This window comes from Schistocerca piceifrons, chromosome 6, assembly GCF_021461385.2.
Source record: "Schistocerca piceifrons isolate TAMUIC-IGC-003096 chromosome 6, iqSchPice1.1, whole genome shotgun sequence".
Classification (NCBI taxonomy): Eukaryota; Metazoa; Arthropoda; class Insecta; order Orthoptera; family Acrididae; genus Schistocerca; species Schistocerca piceifrons.
The window spans coordinates 589,515,052-589,530,683 of NC_060143.1; the positions used below are offsets into that span (position 1 = coordinate 589,515,052).

The following is a 15,632-nucleotide window of genomic DNA, read 5'->3' on the forward strand; positions in this document are numbered from 1 at the left end:
GGAGTCATGTAATGCGGAGGTCCATGTTCAACAGTGACCTCTGAATGACGTGCTCTGAAAAATTGGTGCCTGTACCACCATTTTAGTCTGTCATCAGATCTGCCACAGTTCGCTGCCTACCCTAGATTATATAGCGGTGGATACTCCAACCTCTACATTTTGTGATGGGATGTGGACATCCAGTAACATAAGGCTCAGAGATTCTCGTTCCCAGTTGCAGCACCCTTTGTCAAAACCGCTTATATCAGTGGATTTCCACATTTGGGGCACGTATCTTCGCTATAATGACTGCCCATTTGTCTCTCTTGCAGTTACATTCTTTCCTTACTGTATCACGTGCCTGCAACATCTAGAGGAGGCATTCAACCTCGTTATGGGCAGTTGTCACAATGTTTTTTCTCATTAGTGTACTCACCACAGACTTCCAGGTCAGATGTGGCATTTGCGACAAATACTGTAAGCAAGTTTTGCAATGATCCAAGAGAAAAACATTGGATGGCGAACAAGAGAATATTCAAATATTTAAAGGAAACTGCTGATTGTAAGATGAAGTATTCTAAAAAGGGAAATATAAATTTAGAAGGATACGGCGTTGCAGACTGGGGAAGTGAGCTGGAATGCAAACACTCCATCACTGGAAATTATTTTAGACTAATGGGAGGATTGATATCCTGGTCGTGTAAGAGACATAGGACAGTTGCTTTGAGCGCCATAGAAGCTGAATATGTGGCCTTATCCTCCACTATCCAAGCAGCTCTCAGAACACTGCTGGGTGAAATAGAATCTCTTATAAAAATAAAACAAGTTATAATATTTTGTGGCAATATGGGAGCTGTTACACTCGCCAACAATAATGTCACTAGTATGAGATCCCAAAATATTGTCATAAAGCATCACTTTAGAAGAGATCACTTAGAGCAGGGCAATGTAACCATTAAATATCTATGCACAGAAAAATGTTATAACATCTGCTAACCAATCCTCTCAATAACAACGCGTTTCAGAAGTTGGTGAAACGTTATGGTCCAACCTGCGATGTGTAGCGCTCAGTGTTTGAAAAATATTTGTTCAAGGGGGTGTGTAGGAGATATGTGAACAAAGTATTTTTCCACTTTGTATAGTTGTTCGTAGGAATTGTGCCGAGTGCATTAGACATCTGTGAAATGATATTCTATGGTTATTGATTGGCAATGGGATCATGTGCATAGCCTAAATGTAAAATGTATTAATAAAATATAAGTTTTATTTTGTTCCTGAACAATTTTTCCACGTCATTTCGCTGTGCTAAAATAAATAATCCAACACTATTGTACATATGTGGTTTAAATGGTACATATTACATTGAAGAGCATTTGCTCAACAGTTTATGATTCACGTAGATGACAACATTAAAAGAGAAAATTCACCGATAGGATATGAGAGAAGTTGATAATAATAACTTACTATGAATTAAAGATGTAATGTCATTTTTAATATTCAATGACTTCTTTCACTGGGATCCACAGAAAATTGATATATCATTTCTGTTTACATACTAGTTTTATGATACTCTGACTTAATTGAACGCCAAGACGAAAAAACCGCAGTTAAATAGTGTGTCAGAATACTTGCTGTACGTCAAAAGTGGAGCCATTATGTTTTATTCAAAAAAGTTCGTGCTTCACATAGAAAATTAGCTGAAGGGCCTACAGAACCTATAATATACAGTATTTATTGTCTTGAGCGATGTTATTCGTCTGCTAAAGCGAAATTTGGAAATCTGAATTATCAAGATACCTAAAAACCTTTTGTAAACAATTAATGATGAAACTGACATTTTAAAAATATGAATGCAAGTTGTCATTTGCGATATAAATTGCACTTTGCAACAACGCTTAGGTCTGTCTCTTTGCAACGTATAAAGTGTCCAGTTAATGCACACGTGTTTTGTTGGCTTTATATCCATGTCAAGAAGCGTCAGTTATCGCAAGGAGAATCTTAGGCCGGTGCAGTGTTGTGATTGGCTGTTGAACATTTTGAGTTTGAATTTGTCACCGGTGGCGGGTGTTGGGAAGTGTGGGTGGTGACTTAAGGATTATTATTGTGATGGACGTTTACCATAAATTGGAAAAACTTGGCGAAGGTAAAATAATAGCTGTGCCGTAATTTATGGGTTGAATTTTATAGAAATAATTAAGCAAGAGAGAAACACTGTATTATGTCATTGTACACGTTACGATTTTTGTCTATCAATATTTGCTGTAGATCTAAGTAATATATAGCAAGAACGTAGCTGCAGGTTTTGTTACACACTCATTTTTCGTATGTTTTTGACGTGTAACTAGCAAAACTGCCTAACACAGGAAGTTTGCAGAATTATATAGGTGCTTTATGAATTGATTTTAGAGGGTACGTAAATCAGCCTTCTCACAGAGCTGTGAAAATTGCGTTAATCAGACTTCTGTCCACCGATCTAAACAGAAGAGTCTGTGGCTCTCATGTAATTATATAGAGAATGACTAAAACTATCACAGTAGATAAGTCTGGAGCGCTTCTCTTTATTATCTCCCAGCAAACTTCTGAAAATGGTGTTGGTATAATATGGTCATACCAGTCCTTCACGATTGCAACTACTTAGTACAGTGTTGTAGTGTATTAAAACTATTTGAGACTGTACCATGGTGCCCGTGCGGTTCTAGGCGCTGCAGTCCGGAACCGTGGGCCATCTACCTATGTTATAGGGGTCTGATGACCTAAGATGTTAAGTCCCAGAGTGCTCAGAGCCATTTGAACCATTTTTTTGAACCATGGTGTTACAGGACCAGACGAGGTATTCTTGTTTTCTTCCTAGCGGTGGTAATTCATTGCAGCCAGTGCTTGTTAAATTGCTCATATCCTCATTGTGAGGCAGAGTTGTCAAAGGCTGAGATTACTGTTTGCTCACCTTTCCATTTCATTTTATAAATAGCCGCAGCCTGAGGTAGAGGTGGTGGACTCCACTACACAAAAAAATAAATTTACGAAGGTGTGGCTTAAGAGGCATAGGTAGTATGGTACTGGCTAATTAATTAATTAGTTTTGAGATACTTTCCTCATCCAGGCTTTGTTACATAACAATATGTCACTCACTTGCATAGAAGTGAACCCAGTGAGGAAGAAATTCAGTTGTTTGCTAAATGGGTATTCATTATTTGGGAACACAAAATTTCAAAGTCGACTAACAGAAGTCCGTTTATCAGAAGCAAAACTAATTGATGTACATTTTTATGATGTTAGTGGATTTTTATACTCTTGCTCTTAAGATCCTTGTGTGCTCAGTTTCAATAAATAGAGTAACAGTCACCATACACTGTATAGTGGTCTTGAGCAATGAAAGTGACAGTGCAATTAAACATGTGAAGTTTGGTGGGGTGGGTGACAGGAGCCCGTGGCACCAAAGGAATGTGATATAAATGTAGTATCAGCCAGCTCACCTAGCCACAATCTAGGGTTGTGGTGTTGGGATGTGGAAATGGCGGGGGGGGATAGAAGGCAAGGGAGATTGTGGGGGGAACAGCGTGGGTGTAGATCAATATAGTGAATTGGGATGCAATGGGGTAAGCTTGGATGTGGGTGTGTGACAATGCTAGCAGAGATTGAGGCCCACCTGATATGCCTCAGTGGATGTTTCATCTAGATCCTCCCCAACCTCTACACCAGCTTATCCGAGTTACATAAATAGGGCTTATTCTCACTGCTGTTTTCTCCTTGCAACTACTCCATTTAATGTGCTACCTGAAACTCACCTATGAATGCTAGTGTGGGCTTGCCTATTCTTCCATGCGTCATTTCCTTATTTCTTCTTTCACCCAGAAGCTCCCTCCCTCCCTTTAATCTATCTTCTCCTCCTTGTTGCACACACCCACACAACTTGACAGAGGCATCCCACACAAAGTGGACCTTTGGTTCCCAACTGACAATCTCCAGCCACGATGAAATTTTGCACAATGTCCTTTACCGAATAAAATCAACCTGGCAAAAGACAGAAAAAAAGCAATGGAACAGGGCTGCAAAATATTCTTTAAGCGAGTGGTTGGAAGCGTGCGATTCCACCTGTCTGCTTTGACCCATGATGTAATGGTGTGATGCCACTGTGGTACGGTATTTTAGTGTTTGTAGATGTGTTTTATTTGATGGCACTCCCTGGTGGTGGATGTTGATGTGCTGAGTCTAATGTGTACTCTTGGGGTGGGGGGGGGGGGGGGTTCATTTGAGTGTTGGTTACTTACTTACTCCTTGTGCTACAGCCTATGTAGGGCCTTGGCCTCTCTGATGATCACAGCCCAAGCATGATGATTTTCTGCTCATTTCCTCCACCCCCTGACTCCCAACTTTTCTCGAATCATTTTTCACATCCTGCACCTATCGTTTCTGCTCCTTTTGCCATCTGGATAAACCTTTTTGACAGCTCGATCCTCAGACATTCGCTCTACATGGCCCAGCCATCTCAATCTGTTACACTTATTTTCAGTCACCAAGTCAGGATTTCTATACAGTTCTTCCAGGTCCTTGTTTCTCCTTATCCTCCGTTGCCCCACCTCGTACATGGTTCAAAAAATTTTTCTCAGTATTTTCCTCTCCCATCTTCTCAAGAGCTGCCCTTCTGCTACACTCATTGTCCATGTTTCTGAGCAATATATTACCACCTGTCTTATGACTGTTCAATAGACAGTCACCTTCGATTTTCTGCTCAGGCTATGTGACTGAAGGATCTTAATCAGGAACCAGTAAACTCTATTTCCGGCAGCAATCCTAGATTTTATTTCTTCTCTTATTCTGCTATCCTCCGTAACTAGCACACCCAGGTATTGGAACTTCTCACATCTCTCATAATTGCCTCTGTTCAATGTAATATATTTCTCTTTAACAATAGCGTTTTTCCTGGAAGCAAAGAGGTACTGTGTTTTTGTGTTGTTTACTGTAAGTCCTAACTATTCTGCCTCCTTTTCCACTCTGCCAAATCCTTCTTCCATTTCTTTCAAACTTCTAGACAGCATACACACATCATCAGCAAAAGCTAGATTTTGGTGCTTACGGTTACACAGAGTGCCACCTTGGCTATCAGTATCCACCCTTCGCATCACTGTTTCCAACACTATGTTAGAGAGTAGTGTGGATAATACATCACCCTGTCTTAACCCTCGGTTGACCTCAAATTCTTTAGAAAGTTTTCCTTCTGCTTTTCCTGGCATTTTGTGCTGGTGAGGGTCATTTGTACCAGCCTGATAAGTTTACTTGGGAATTCAATCTCCATTAAGGTGTCATATAGCTTTTTCCTTTTTATCATAGGCCTGTTTAAAGTATACAAAAAGCTGGTGTGCATCCACATTATATTCATAACTTTTCTATTATTTGTCTAATAATGAAGATCTGGTCAGTTGTTGGTCCGTCCTGTCAAAAACCATACTGGTAGTCTCTGAGTATTCCTTCTGTAATTGGTGCAAGTCTCATAGCAATGACTTTGGCTAATACTTTGTACACCATGCTGACTAAAGCAATACCACAATAATTTTCACAGTTTGCTTTGTCGTTCTTCTTGTGAATTGGGCATCTAATGGCCATGTTCCACTGGACTGGCATCTCTTCCTTTTCCCATATTTCCACTATCAGCTGATGTACCAATCTTGTTAGATGTTCACCTCCACCCTTGATCATCTCTGCTGAAATGTTGTCGTTACCTGGAGCCTTATTATTCCTTAAGCTTTTAATTGTCTTCCTAACTACCTCTATTATTGGTATAGGTACAGGTCTTTCATCCTGACTAACATTCGGCCACGGTTGGTCACCTTCTGTTTCAATTTCTTCTAGAACTTCTCTTTATATAGTGACATTCAGCACTTCACTGAAATATTGAGCCCATTGATCTAGAATCTGTTCTCCTCCTATAAAATTTCCTTCATTATCTCTGCAGAATACCGTACATGGTTGGAAGCCTTTCTTCAGTTCCTGAACTGTCTTGTAGAATTTTCTTACTTCTTGGTCATTACACTACTCTTCTAGCTCTATAATCCATTTCCTCTCTAATTTGTGTTTCTTTCTTCTTTTCTTCATGAATTCTTCTGTATTAGATCTTGTTGTTCTGTTTATCATTTTCTTCCTTGCCTCATTTCTCTCTTCCACTGCATTTTTACAATCTTCATTGTTCCACCCTGCCCTTTTCATCCTTTCTTCTAAACCAAAAACTACTTTTGCAGTTTCTTGCAGAGCCTCTTTCATCATACTCCACTTCCCTTCAATGCTTTTCAGAGCTTGGCTTTGTTTAGCCTCACACTTCTTCTGCAGTTCTGTTTCATACTTTTTGGATACTCCCTTCTCTTTCAATTTGGAAACATTTTATCTTTGTGGAGCTTTTCTCTTCCCTCTGGATCTATAGACAGCTATCAACTTCAAGGATGTCAGACGCATGTCCCCTGTTGATTCCCACATGGTCAGTTTGATTAAAAGTAGTGTCATCTGACGAGAGACATGTGGTTTCCCTTATGTTCTTTCTCTGGAGCCATGTACTTTTCACTATCATTGCATTGCCCATGGCAAAGTCTTAAAGTCTTTGTCCATTTTGTATTCAACATCTCATGCAGGCTTTCATTTCCTACTATTTCTCTAAAGGCTTCTTCTTTTCCCACCTTTGCATTGAAGTCACCCATCAGTATCTTTACATCTTTCCTTGGTATGCCTTCTAATTCATGTTCCATTTGACCATAAAACTCATCTTTCACTTCATCCTCATCATCATCTGTGGGTGCATTCACACATACTAGTGTGATGTTGAAGAAGTGGGCTGTCATTCTCAAAGTACACATCCTTTCATTTAAAGGGTTAAAAGTCATGACTGCTGCTTTATACTTATTGTCTACAAGAAAGCCAGTGCCGCCTACTATACCACTGTCTCTTCCACTGTACATAATTGTGTAAGTACCGCTTCCTGATACCATCTCCTTTCCGTCTGACCTCGTGAATTGCTGCTACTCCTCTACGGTATTTCTCCATCTCTTGTTGGAGTCCATGTAGAGCTCCTGGTTTGTTCAGCGTTCTTACATTCCAAGTAGCAAAGTATTTATCAATTTTCTGTTTATGGCATTTTTTTCCTTGCATGGGTCATTCATCAGTCCCGCTGTTCCTATTTTTTAGTTTCGTAACAATATGTTTTTCCGGTATGGGGTTGTTAGCACCATGATCAACGCCCAACCTGGAGGGCCTGGATTTGTCGGGTTTACTCCCTTAGGGAGACCGGCTTCACCACACCTCTAGAGCCCTCCCTGCCCTGTGTTATAGGAAATTCAAATTGATAAGGAAAAAGGATGGGCTTGGGATAGGGCAGGAGACATGTTATCGATAGGACATTGTGGGACCTACTTCGTCTGGCTCCTCCCCTTTGGCCTGTCCGGCATGGGTGATCCTGCTGGTAGCTACGCTACCAGTGGCATGGCCCTCTGGATCTAGAGCATGCAAACCTCCTCGCCCACACGGACAGTGCTAAGTTATGGCGGTGTCCCTTTTGATTTTATTCTGTAGTAATTGTGATGTTTTGTCTGTTTTATATTTATGGTATTTTGGTTGTGTTTTAATTTATCTAATAAGTATGGGGGTTTTTGGATTTTTGAGTTGTTGGTGTTTTGTTTCTGTGGTGTTTTGAGAGTTATGTAGGTTAGGTGTGTGAAGTTTGTGGTTTGCCAGTAGGTATTGAAAGCTGCATTTGAGCTATATAGGCCAAGAGAAATGTCAGATTCCACTTTCCGGAATTGTAGGTGTCGGTTTTCTGGTATTGCGGGCTCCGTTTGAACTATATAGGTCAAGGGAAATGTCCGATTCCACTCCTTGAAATTGCAGGTTTTGGTTTTTTGGTATCGTGGGCATCATTTGAGCTATGTAGCTGGGGTGAAGTGTAAGATTCCTGTTGGTTCTGTGGCTGTAGCATAATGTTGCAAGTTAAGGGATTTTTTATTATATGTGTTTCGGGATGGTGCAGTGTTTTGTATTGTTATATAATTCGCTGGTCCCCACATTAAACCCCCTATTACCTGCAGTTGTCTCATCAGTTTCATTTGATTGTTAGAGTGAGACATTCTTGTGTCATTTCTATTTTTGTTTGCATTTGTTGGCATAAGTATGTAGTGACATCACCACCATTTCGTATCAGCTAGAAGTAGGTGTTTCCGTCATGTTGATGACATCATGGGCCAAAGCAGAAGGGTGGAATGGAAAAATTCCCTAATACCCTGTAAACTGTGACAGTTTCCACGAAATTTAAGAGAGATGAAAACTGAAACTAGTAGTAATTCAAAGGAGGTGTTTGGATAACATGTAAGACAATTTTTGATGAATACACTATTGAAATTTCAAAGCTGAGTCATTCACCATTTTTATGCTGCATGAAGTCATATTTGTTAAAAAGTAGGTGAGCTTTCGACCTTCTGTTATTGCAATAATGTTTTAATGATAAATGTGCCCTGAGTGATCTTTAGAAACTCTACATAGAAGTTATGTGTTATCATTTCTACCAAAATACAGCAGTTACTTGCTTTATGAAAGTAACTGATATGTGAACAAGCACTTACCTGCAGAAGGTGAAATGTTCAGTACTGGTGATACACATGTGTACTGTCCTAGCTTTCAGAATTGTTAGTTCATTCCTTAGGAAGGATAGGGGTAAGTTGTGGAAGGTTAAAGGAAGGGCAGGTCACTCAGACCCTAGAATTGAATTGACCCATCCGTGTAAGGATGAGCGCAGACAAAAAACTTATGTTTATTGTAGGCTTAACAGCTGTGCTGACACAGTTGCTGAGAGTGACCTTGGACCCAATTGACCCTTTTTTTTGCCATTAATCATTACTGAGAAAAAGCTGATGCACATGCACTAACTTACCTCTTAACACATAGTCATTTCCAGTAGCACACTGGCTAAGACTTGCTGTGCCCTTCTCGGTGACAGCCACCAACAATTAAAACACAGTGTGCACTAGCAAGTGTGTATCTACATGCCTTGTAGTTGAATTGTACTACCCTCTGTAAGTAATTGGGGACTACTGGAGATTGGAAGATCACCCTTCTCCTTTGACCAAGGATGTAATCACCATGCTGGAAACCTGTATTGCGAGCTTACCCAATGTGCCACCAAAACATCAGGTATAATACCCATAATACCCCCAAAAATACAAACAACATGCGAACCAATTCAGTGATTAAACAGAGTGGCATAATTTGTATCACTTCAGGCAGGTGGGTTACCTTCATAGTCTCTGATGTTATTGAATTTAGCATATGTTAAAATTCAGAAGTAATACACACACATATTTTTGTTTTCTCCAAAAAAATTCCTCCCCCAAGATACAGGCCTCCAAAGATGACACTGCAAATACTATTTTGAAGATGCGAATTTTGGGAAAAAAATTTAAAATGCTGCATGTCTTTAACAGTTCTAGATATATAGTTTTTTTTTTTATTTGAAAGGTAATTGCTTTGTGATCACAGTGGTATCCTCTGTTTGGACATATTTGTCAAAGTTCTTTACTGCCACCTTTTGAATTTTTTCATAGTTTTCAGATATATATATATATATATATATATATATATATATATATATATATATATATATATATATATCGAACGAAAGCGCTGGCAGGTCGATAGACACACAAACATACACACAAAATTCAAGCTTTCGCAACAAACTGTTGCCTCATCAGGAAAGAGGGAAGGAGAGGGGAAGACGAAAGGAAGTGGGTTTTAAGGGAGAGGGTAAGGAGTCATTCCAATCCCGGGAGCGGAAAGACTTACCTTAGGGGGAAAAAAGGACAGGTATACACTCGCACACACGCACATATCCATCCACACATACAGACACAAGCAGTTTGTTGCGAAAGCTTGAATTTTGTGTGTATGTTTGTGTTTGTTTGTGTGTCTATCGACCTGCCAGCGCTTTCGTTCGGTAAGTCACCTCATCTTTGTTTTTACATATAATTTTTCCCACGTGGAATGTTTCCTTCTATTATATATATATATATTTCAAAAATGCCAATCCAGAAAAATTAGATTTTTCTGCTGATTAGTACCCTGTGGTACTATATTCACTGTAAAGGAGAGCTTCCACTTTTAAGTTGGACTAGTTTTATCTTAAAAAATCATTTTTTGTTACTTTCAAGGGTAGTGCGTGTCTTCACTGAAGTTGTTTCTTACAGTTACAGTGTTCATTTCTATTGTCTTTGTTGCAGTTATTTCTTATTATTTTCTTTTTTTGCAATCATTTCTTTTCACTTTCATTGTTGCTCTTATTTCTTGCATTTTGTCGTCAGTTTTGTTGTTGTTATTGTTCTTCGCAGGTTTATGTATTGTAGTTGTTCAGTGCAATTTTGTTTACTGAAGAGGCTTCTAAGAAATCTGAGACCATCTAGTTAGTTCTGTGTTTTTGTGAGGAATTTGCCAAACTACACAGTTGCAGTATGTTTTGTGAAAAGGACTGTTTGAAATATCTTCTGACTGGGGCCATAAAAGAGTGAAGTGTGCTAAATATTTGCATATCCATAAGAGTGATATATAAGACAATTAACAAACTTTGTTCAGGTTGGGAACAAGTGTTCTAATTTGAAGACTCTGTTTCAAAGTGAAGGTGTTTCCAATGACGACTATTTGTGTTCCAAATGTTTTGACAGAATAACAACAATGATAGTATCTGAACAAGGTGAAGCCTCCCATGGTGCAGATGATGCAGATTTTGCATCAATATAGGAAGAATTAAATACTCTGAATCAGTCAACTACAGAGTTAGGTGTTAGTCCTGTTAAGAAACCGTGGTCAGTGAAGTCGAGTCATAAGCTCTGTGCATCAAGAAAGTGCAGAGAAATTTCTAAAGCTATGGATGTATAAACTGCAGCAAAACTGACCACACACTTCAAAGTAGGAATTCCATCTTCAGAAGAAAATGAACCAAAGCACTCTTGCACCTCTTTCAAGTAATTTTTCATAAATATCAATTCAGCTGTTGCATATTGTGCATCCTACAGTGAAAAGGTGCAAGTTGTAACTATTATTCCAGAGACATTTTCAAAGAAAACACTTTTGAATCACGTTCCATCATCAAAAGTACAGGGTAGACAAATCAAGAAATGTGAGGTCTGTGAAAGGAGTCTTCAGAAGACCAGATCCCTGTTATGGTTAACCTGTAGAAGCAGCTCAAGTTCAAATAGTGCAGTCATTTTATCTGGAAGATAAATGGGACAGCTCTTGCCAGAGTGTCAACAAAAAAGACACTATGACTGAAGGTACATGTCTTACAGTATTAAAGAAACTTGCAGTTTAGAGCAACTATACAACTTTACATATTGGAAGATGAAAACTTCATTCACTACGACCTTAGTGGGTAGTTCCACACCCACCTAGAGATGTCTGTTTATGTGCATACTGCATGAATTATTACCCTTGTGTGGTAACTTTGTCATTGAAGAACTTAATGGAGCACGTGACATGACACCTTGGTTGGATGTGTAAAGTCATTAGTATTCTGTGACGTAAAGCGAGATACTTGTTTGTTTCAAGAATTTGATGACTGCGCTGTACAGGGAGGACTGTCTTAACAGACACTTGGCCTGGAAGGTGTAGCAGATAACTCTGCAGAAAGTACATATGCAACATGGGAGAAAAATAAGCTAATTAAGAAAATAGTTGCCTTTGAAAGCTTCATTGATGAACTTGGTAAATGGTCAGTGAAAGCAGTAACACACCAGCATCTGAAGAAATTGCACCAACACCACATTGCAGAAGTGGAAAGGGTGTGTACAGGCTGAAGAACTATGTTTAGTGCTTCGCTGTGATTTTGCTGAGAACTGGTGTGCAGTTCTCCCACAAGAAGTACAAGGGTATCATTGGAGTAATGACCAGGTTTCAATTTTTGCAGGAGTGACATATTTTCAAGACAAGGCCATAGGTGTTGCATTTATAAGTGATGACACAGGACATGCCTCAGCACATGCTTTGCTACCAATGCTCAAAATTCAACTGCAAACAGGGGCAGAGAAGATCATCATTATTTCTGATAGTGCTCCTAGTCATTTTAAAAATATTTACCAGCTATTTGAATTAAGTGGGCCTAAGTCAATTGTGTCGTGGCTGGGCATACACTGCTACTGGTTGTGGGGAGAAGCCGTGTGATGGTGTAGGAGGCCCGCTGAAGCACCATGCTACAAAACATGAGCTTTCCAGACCAAATACAGCTGCAATTCAGAATGGTGAGGATTTTAAGAGAGTTGTGAAATCTTACATGTTCACTGCCTCATTCTTTTGTCCAAAGAGGAAATCGAAGAATTCCGTGAGCAGAAAAAAGAATGGTCCAAACAAACTACTCCTGTGAAAGGAATTCAGAAGATACATTTTTGGACTCAGTGATGGGTGAACTCATATTGCACGCACTTTAAAGAGCAAGAAAGAAGAAATTTCGTTTGTTCGGCCAACAACTCAGAAACAACAGAATAATATTCAGTTTCACAACCTGAGAAGGGAGATGTTTGTGGTCTGCGTGTATGGCTGTGACTGGTGGATTGCAGAGATTATAGACACCAGTTATGAGTTAAACGACATTGCAATGAACTTTATGCTACCACATGGACCAGCTGCTGGATATAGGTTTCCAGATGAAGGATGGCAACAACGCCATCAGTGCTCATTTCCTGTTCACAATGTTTTGAGAGATTGTAAGTGCTCCAGTTCCTATTGGTTGAACAGGAAGGCTTCACTCTATATCAAAGGAAGATACTGAAGCAGCGGGACACATTTTTAGTTCATTGACTGGCTAATTTCAGTACAAAACAGAGTGAACAGAAGTTGTATAAATTTAAACCTGTAAATCTTGGGACCTTTCACATACATTTTGGAACCATTTAAAACGCTTGGAAAAATGAGCCTCTTTCCAGGGAATGTAGAACTATGTGGTACTAGTCAACAGAAAAAAATTCCAGATTTTTATGGATGGGCTTTTTGGAAAAAAAAATTATAAAAAGTTCAGAATACTATAGTAAAAGAACTTTGACAGTCCAAATGGAGGATTTCTTTGTGATCATAAAGCAATTATCTTTCAAATAAAAAAACAACAAAATACCTAGAACTGTTCCACAGATACAGCATTTTAAATTTTTTTCCAAAATTTGCATCTTCAAAATGGTATGTGCAGTGTCCTCTTTGTAGGGCAAAGCTGATGTTGAAGGGAAGGACTAGATGGGGTTTGTTGTGAAGCAGCCATTGAAATCGAGCATGTTATGTTCAGCTGCATGTTGTGCAAGGTGGTCTACTTTGCTCTTGGCCACAGTTTGGCTGTGGCTGTTCATCCTGGTGAACAGTTGATTCGTAGTCATGCCAGTATTAAAAGCCGTGCAATGATTGCAACAGAGCTGGTATATGATACGGTTGCTTTCCAAGGTGGCTCAATCCCTGATGGGGTAGGATATATCTGTGACAGAAGAGTAATAGTTTTATTACATTTTCTGAACCAATCCTGCTGTGAGTATAAAAGGAAAATCATTTATTTTGGAATACAAGTGCATGAGGAAGATTGCTGTAACAAAAAAAATTTACTTACCAAAATGTTGGTTAACTGTGGGGCTGATGGGCTGTCTTTTAAACACTCCATATTTACCTTCCTGAAAAGTACCCAGGACATCTGTAATGTTCACAGCTAAGCACTGTAATTTGTTAGAATTGATAACACGTATCTTTCCTGTGGAACTATTAAAGGCAACTTATTATAGTTTGTTAAAACATAGTTCCAGTCACGAAATTGTTCAGACTGAGTTTCCCCAATTTTGATCTTGTGCAACATGAAAATGGTGAATGACGCAGCAGTGAAATTTTAAGTGGGAAGAACACAAATAGTTTTGCATTTAATTTGAAGAACTTGCTCACATTACTGCAATTTTCAATTTTAAATAATCTTAAATATGACAAACTATTTTTTTGTATCTGGAGCTCTTCTGTATGAAATTTCGTTCAAATTGTAGATAATTAGGTGTGGGATGATTACTGAGATTGATCCATTTGATGTGGAGATTCTGTTTTAAAAAGTTACACCATTTTAAATATTTTCAGTAATTCGCACATCACAACTTGCAAATATTTACCAAAAATCATAACATACCACTGCAAGCTGCTATTAAAACTTTTATTGTTGCTCCCAGTTTACATGTAATACATGATAAACATGAAATTGATCTTTTTTAGGCACATATGGTGTTGTATACAAAGGGAAACATAAGACAACTGGACAGTTAGTTGCAATGAAGAAAGTGCGCCTTGAAAATGAAGACGAAGGTGTTCCATCAACAACCATCAGAGAAATATCCCTTCTTCGAGAACTGGTACACCCAAATATTGTGAAGTAAGCTGAGCTCTTTATTAACATTTTTTCAGATACCCCAAATTTGGACAATTTTTCCTCAAAATTGAAATTTTTGTCCAGGCTGGAGGATGTAATAATGGATGAATCAAGAGTCTACTTAATTTTTGAGTACATGTCAATGGACCTGAAGAAATATCTGGATAGTTTAGGTCAAGGCAATTATTTGAAGCCAGACATGATGAAGGCTTTCTTATATCAGGTGAGTTGACTGCTGATGTTAACAATAAGTTTTGATACAAGAAAATTTTAAGTGCAATTTTAGCTTTTGGCCAAAGCCTTCTTCACAAAAGGAGACACACATTCTCTCACACAAGTAGAATATACCTGTGACAGAAGAGGAATAGTTTTATTACTACATTTTCTGAACCAATCCTGCTGCGAGCATAAAAGGAAAATCATGTATTTCGGAATACATACAAGTGCACAAGGAAGATTGCTGCAACAAAAAAGTTACTCACCAAAATGTCAGATAACTGTGGTACTACTTGCAACATTAAAACATCAAATTGTGCATCAGTCACTACATTTGGATTTGTTTTAGTGTTCCTATTTATTTAAGCATACAACTTACAGTGTATGGCACTTTGCACATCTTTCTGCATCATGTTGTTAGGGGGTTATTCCGTCAGTCATGCAATCTGAAGTGCTCCCAGCACAACCAACTTGAATTTTACACCTTAGGAACCTGTATGAACTTCTTCCAGTGTGCAGCTTTGTCCATAACTTGTCTGTGCTAGTTCAAGTTTGGCAATAATAGAACTAGGATTCTCCAACTTCCCATTGTGAGGTAACCTTTATTGTGCAACACAGTAATAACATGAATGAAAATTGGAAATTAATACCCATGACACAATCTTGCTTATGACTTGAAGTATGACGAGAATCTTGTACCGATTTTAACAAGGGCATTAAAAAGATGACCATTTGTCTGTGTGTGTGTGTGTGTGTGTGTGTGTGTGTGTGTGTGTGTGTGTGTATTTAGTGAATTATAAACTTTTGTGTCCCCATATTCACTTTGTTGTCAGCCTCTGAAGTTCCAAAAATACTAAATCTACCAAATTTTGCTTATATTTGATGCCACTGAAATTGACACCTGTGTTTTATGATCTTTCACACTACAGAAAAGACTGCTTCTAAGTGCAGCAGAAACACCTGCTTTCATTCTAATGCATTTTCAGTGAATGTGCAAACATTTTGCTTGCAGTTGAAAGGAAATGGGAAGGAAAAGAAGTTAATC

General features: G+C 38.7%; 1 protein-coding gene across 1 annotated transcript in view; it reads left to right on the forward strand.

Annotated features, from left to right (window-relative positions):
- Positions 1 to 1,973: 1,973 nt before the first annotated feature.
- Positions 1,974 to 15,632, forward strand: part of LOC124802816 (cyclin-dependent kinase 1-like) — a 78,748-nt gene continuing 65,089 nt past the window's right edge. Inside the window, exons 1-3 of the mRNA XM_047263821.1 lie at positions 1,974 to 2,122; positions 14,218 to 14,374; positions 14,456 to 14,594. Coding sequence (XP_047119777.1) covers positions 2,086 to 2,122; positions 14,218 to 14,374; positions 14,456 to 14,594 — 333 coding nt within the window. The 5' untranslated portion in view covers positions 1,974 to 2,085. The remainder of the gene's footprint in view (positions 2,123 to 14,217; positions 14,375 to 14,455; positions 14,595 to 15,632) is intronic.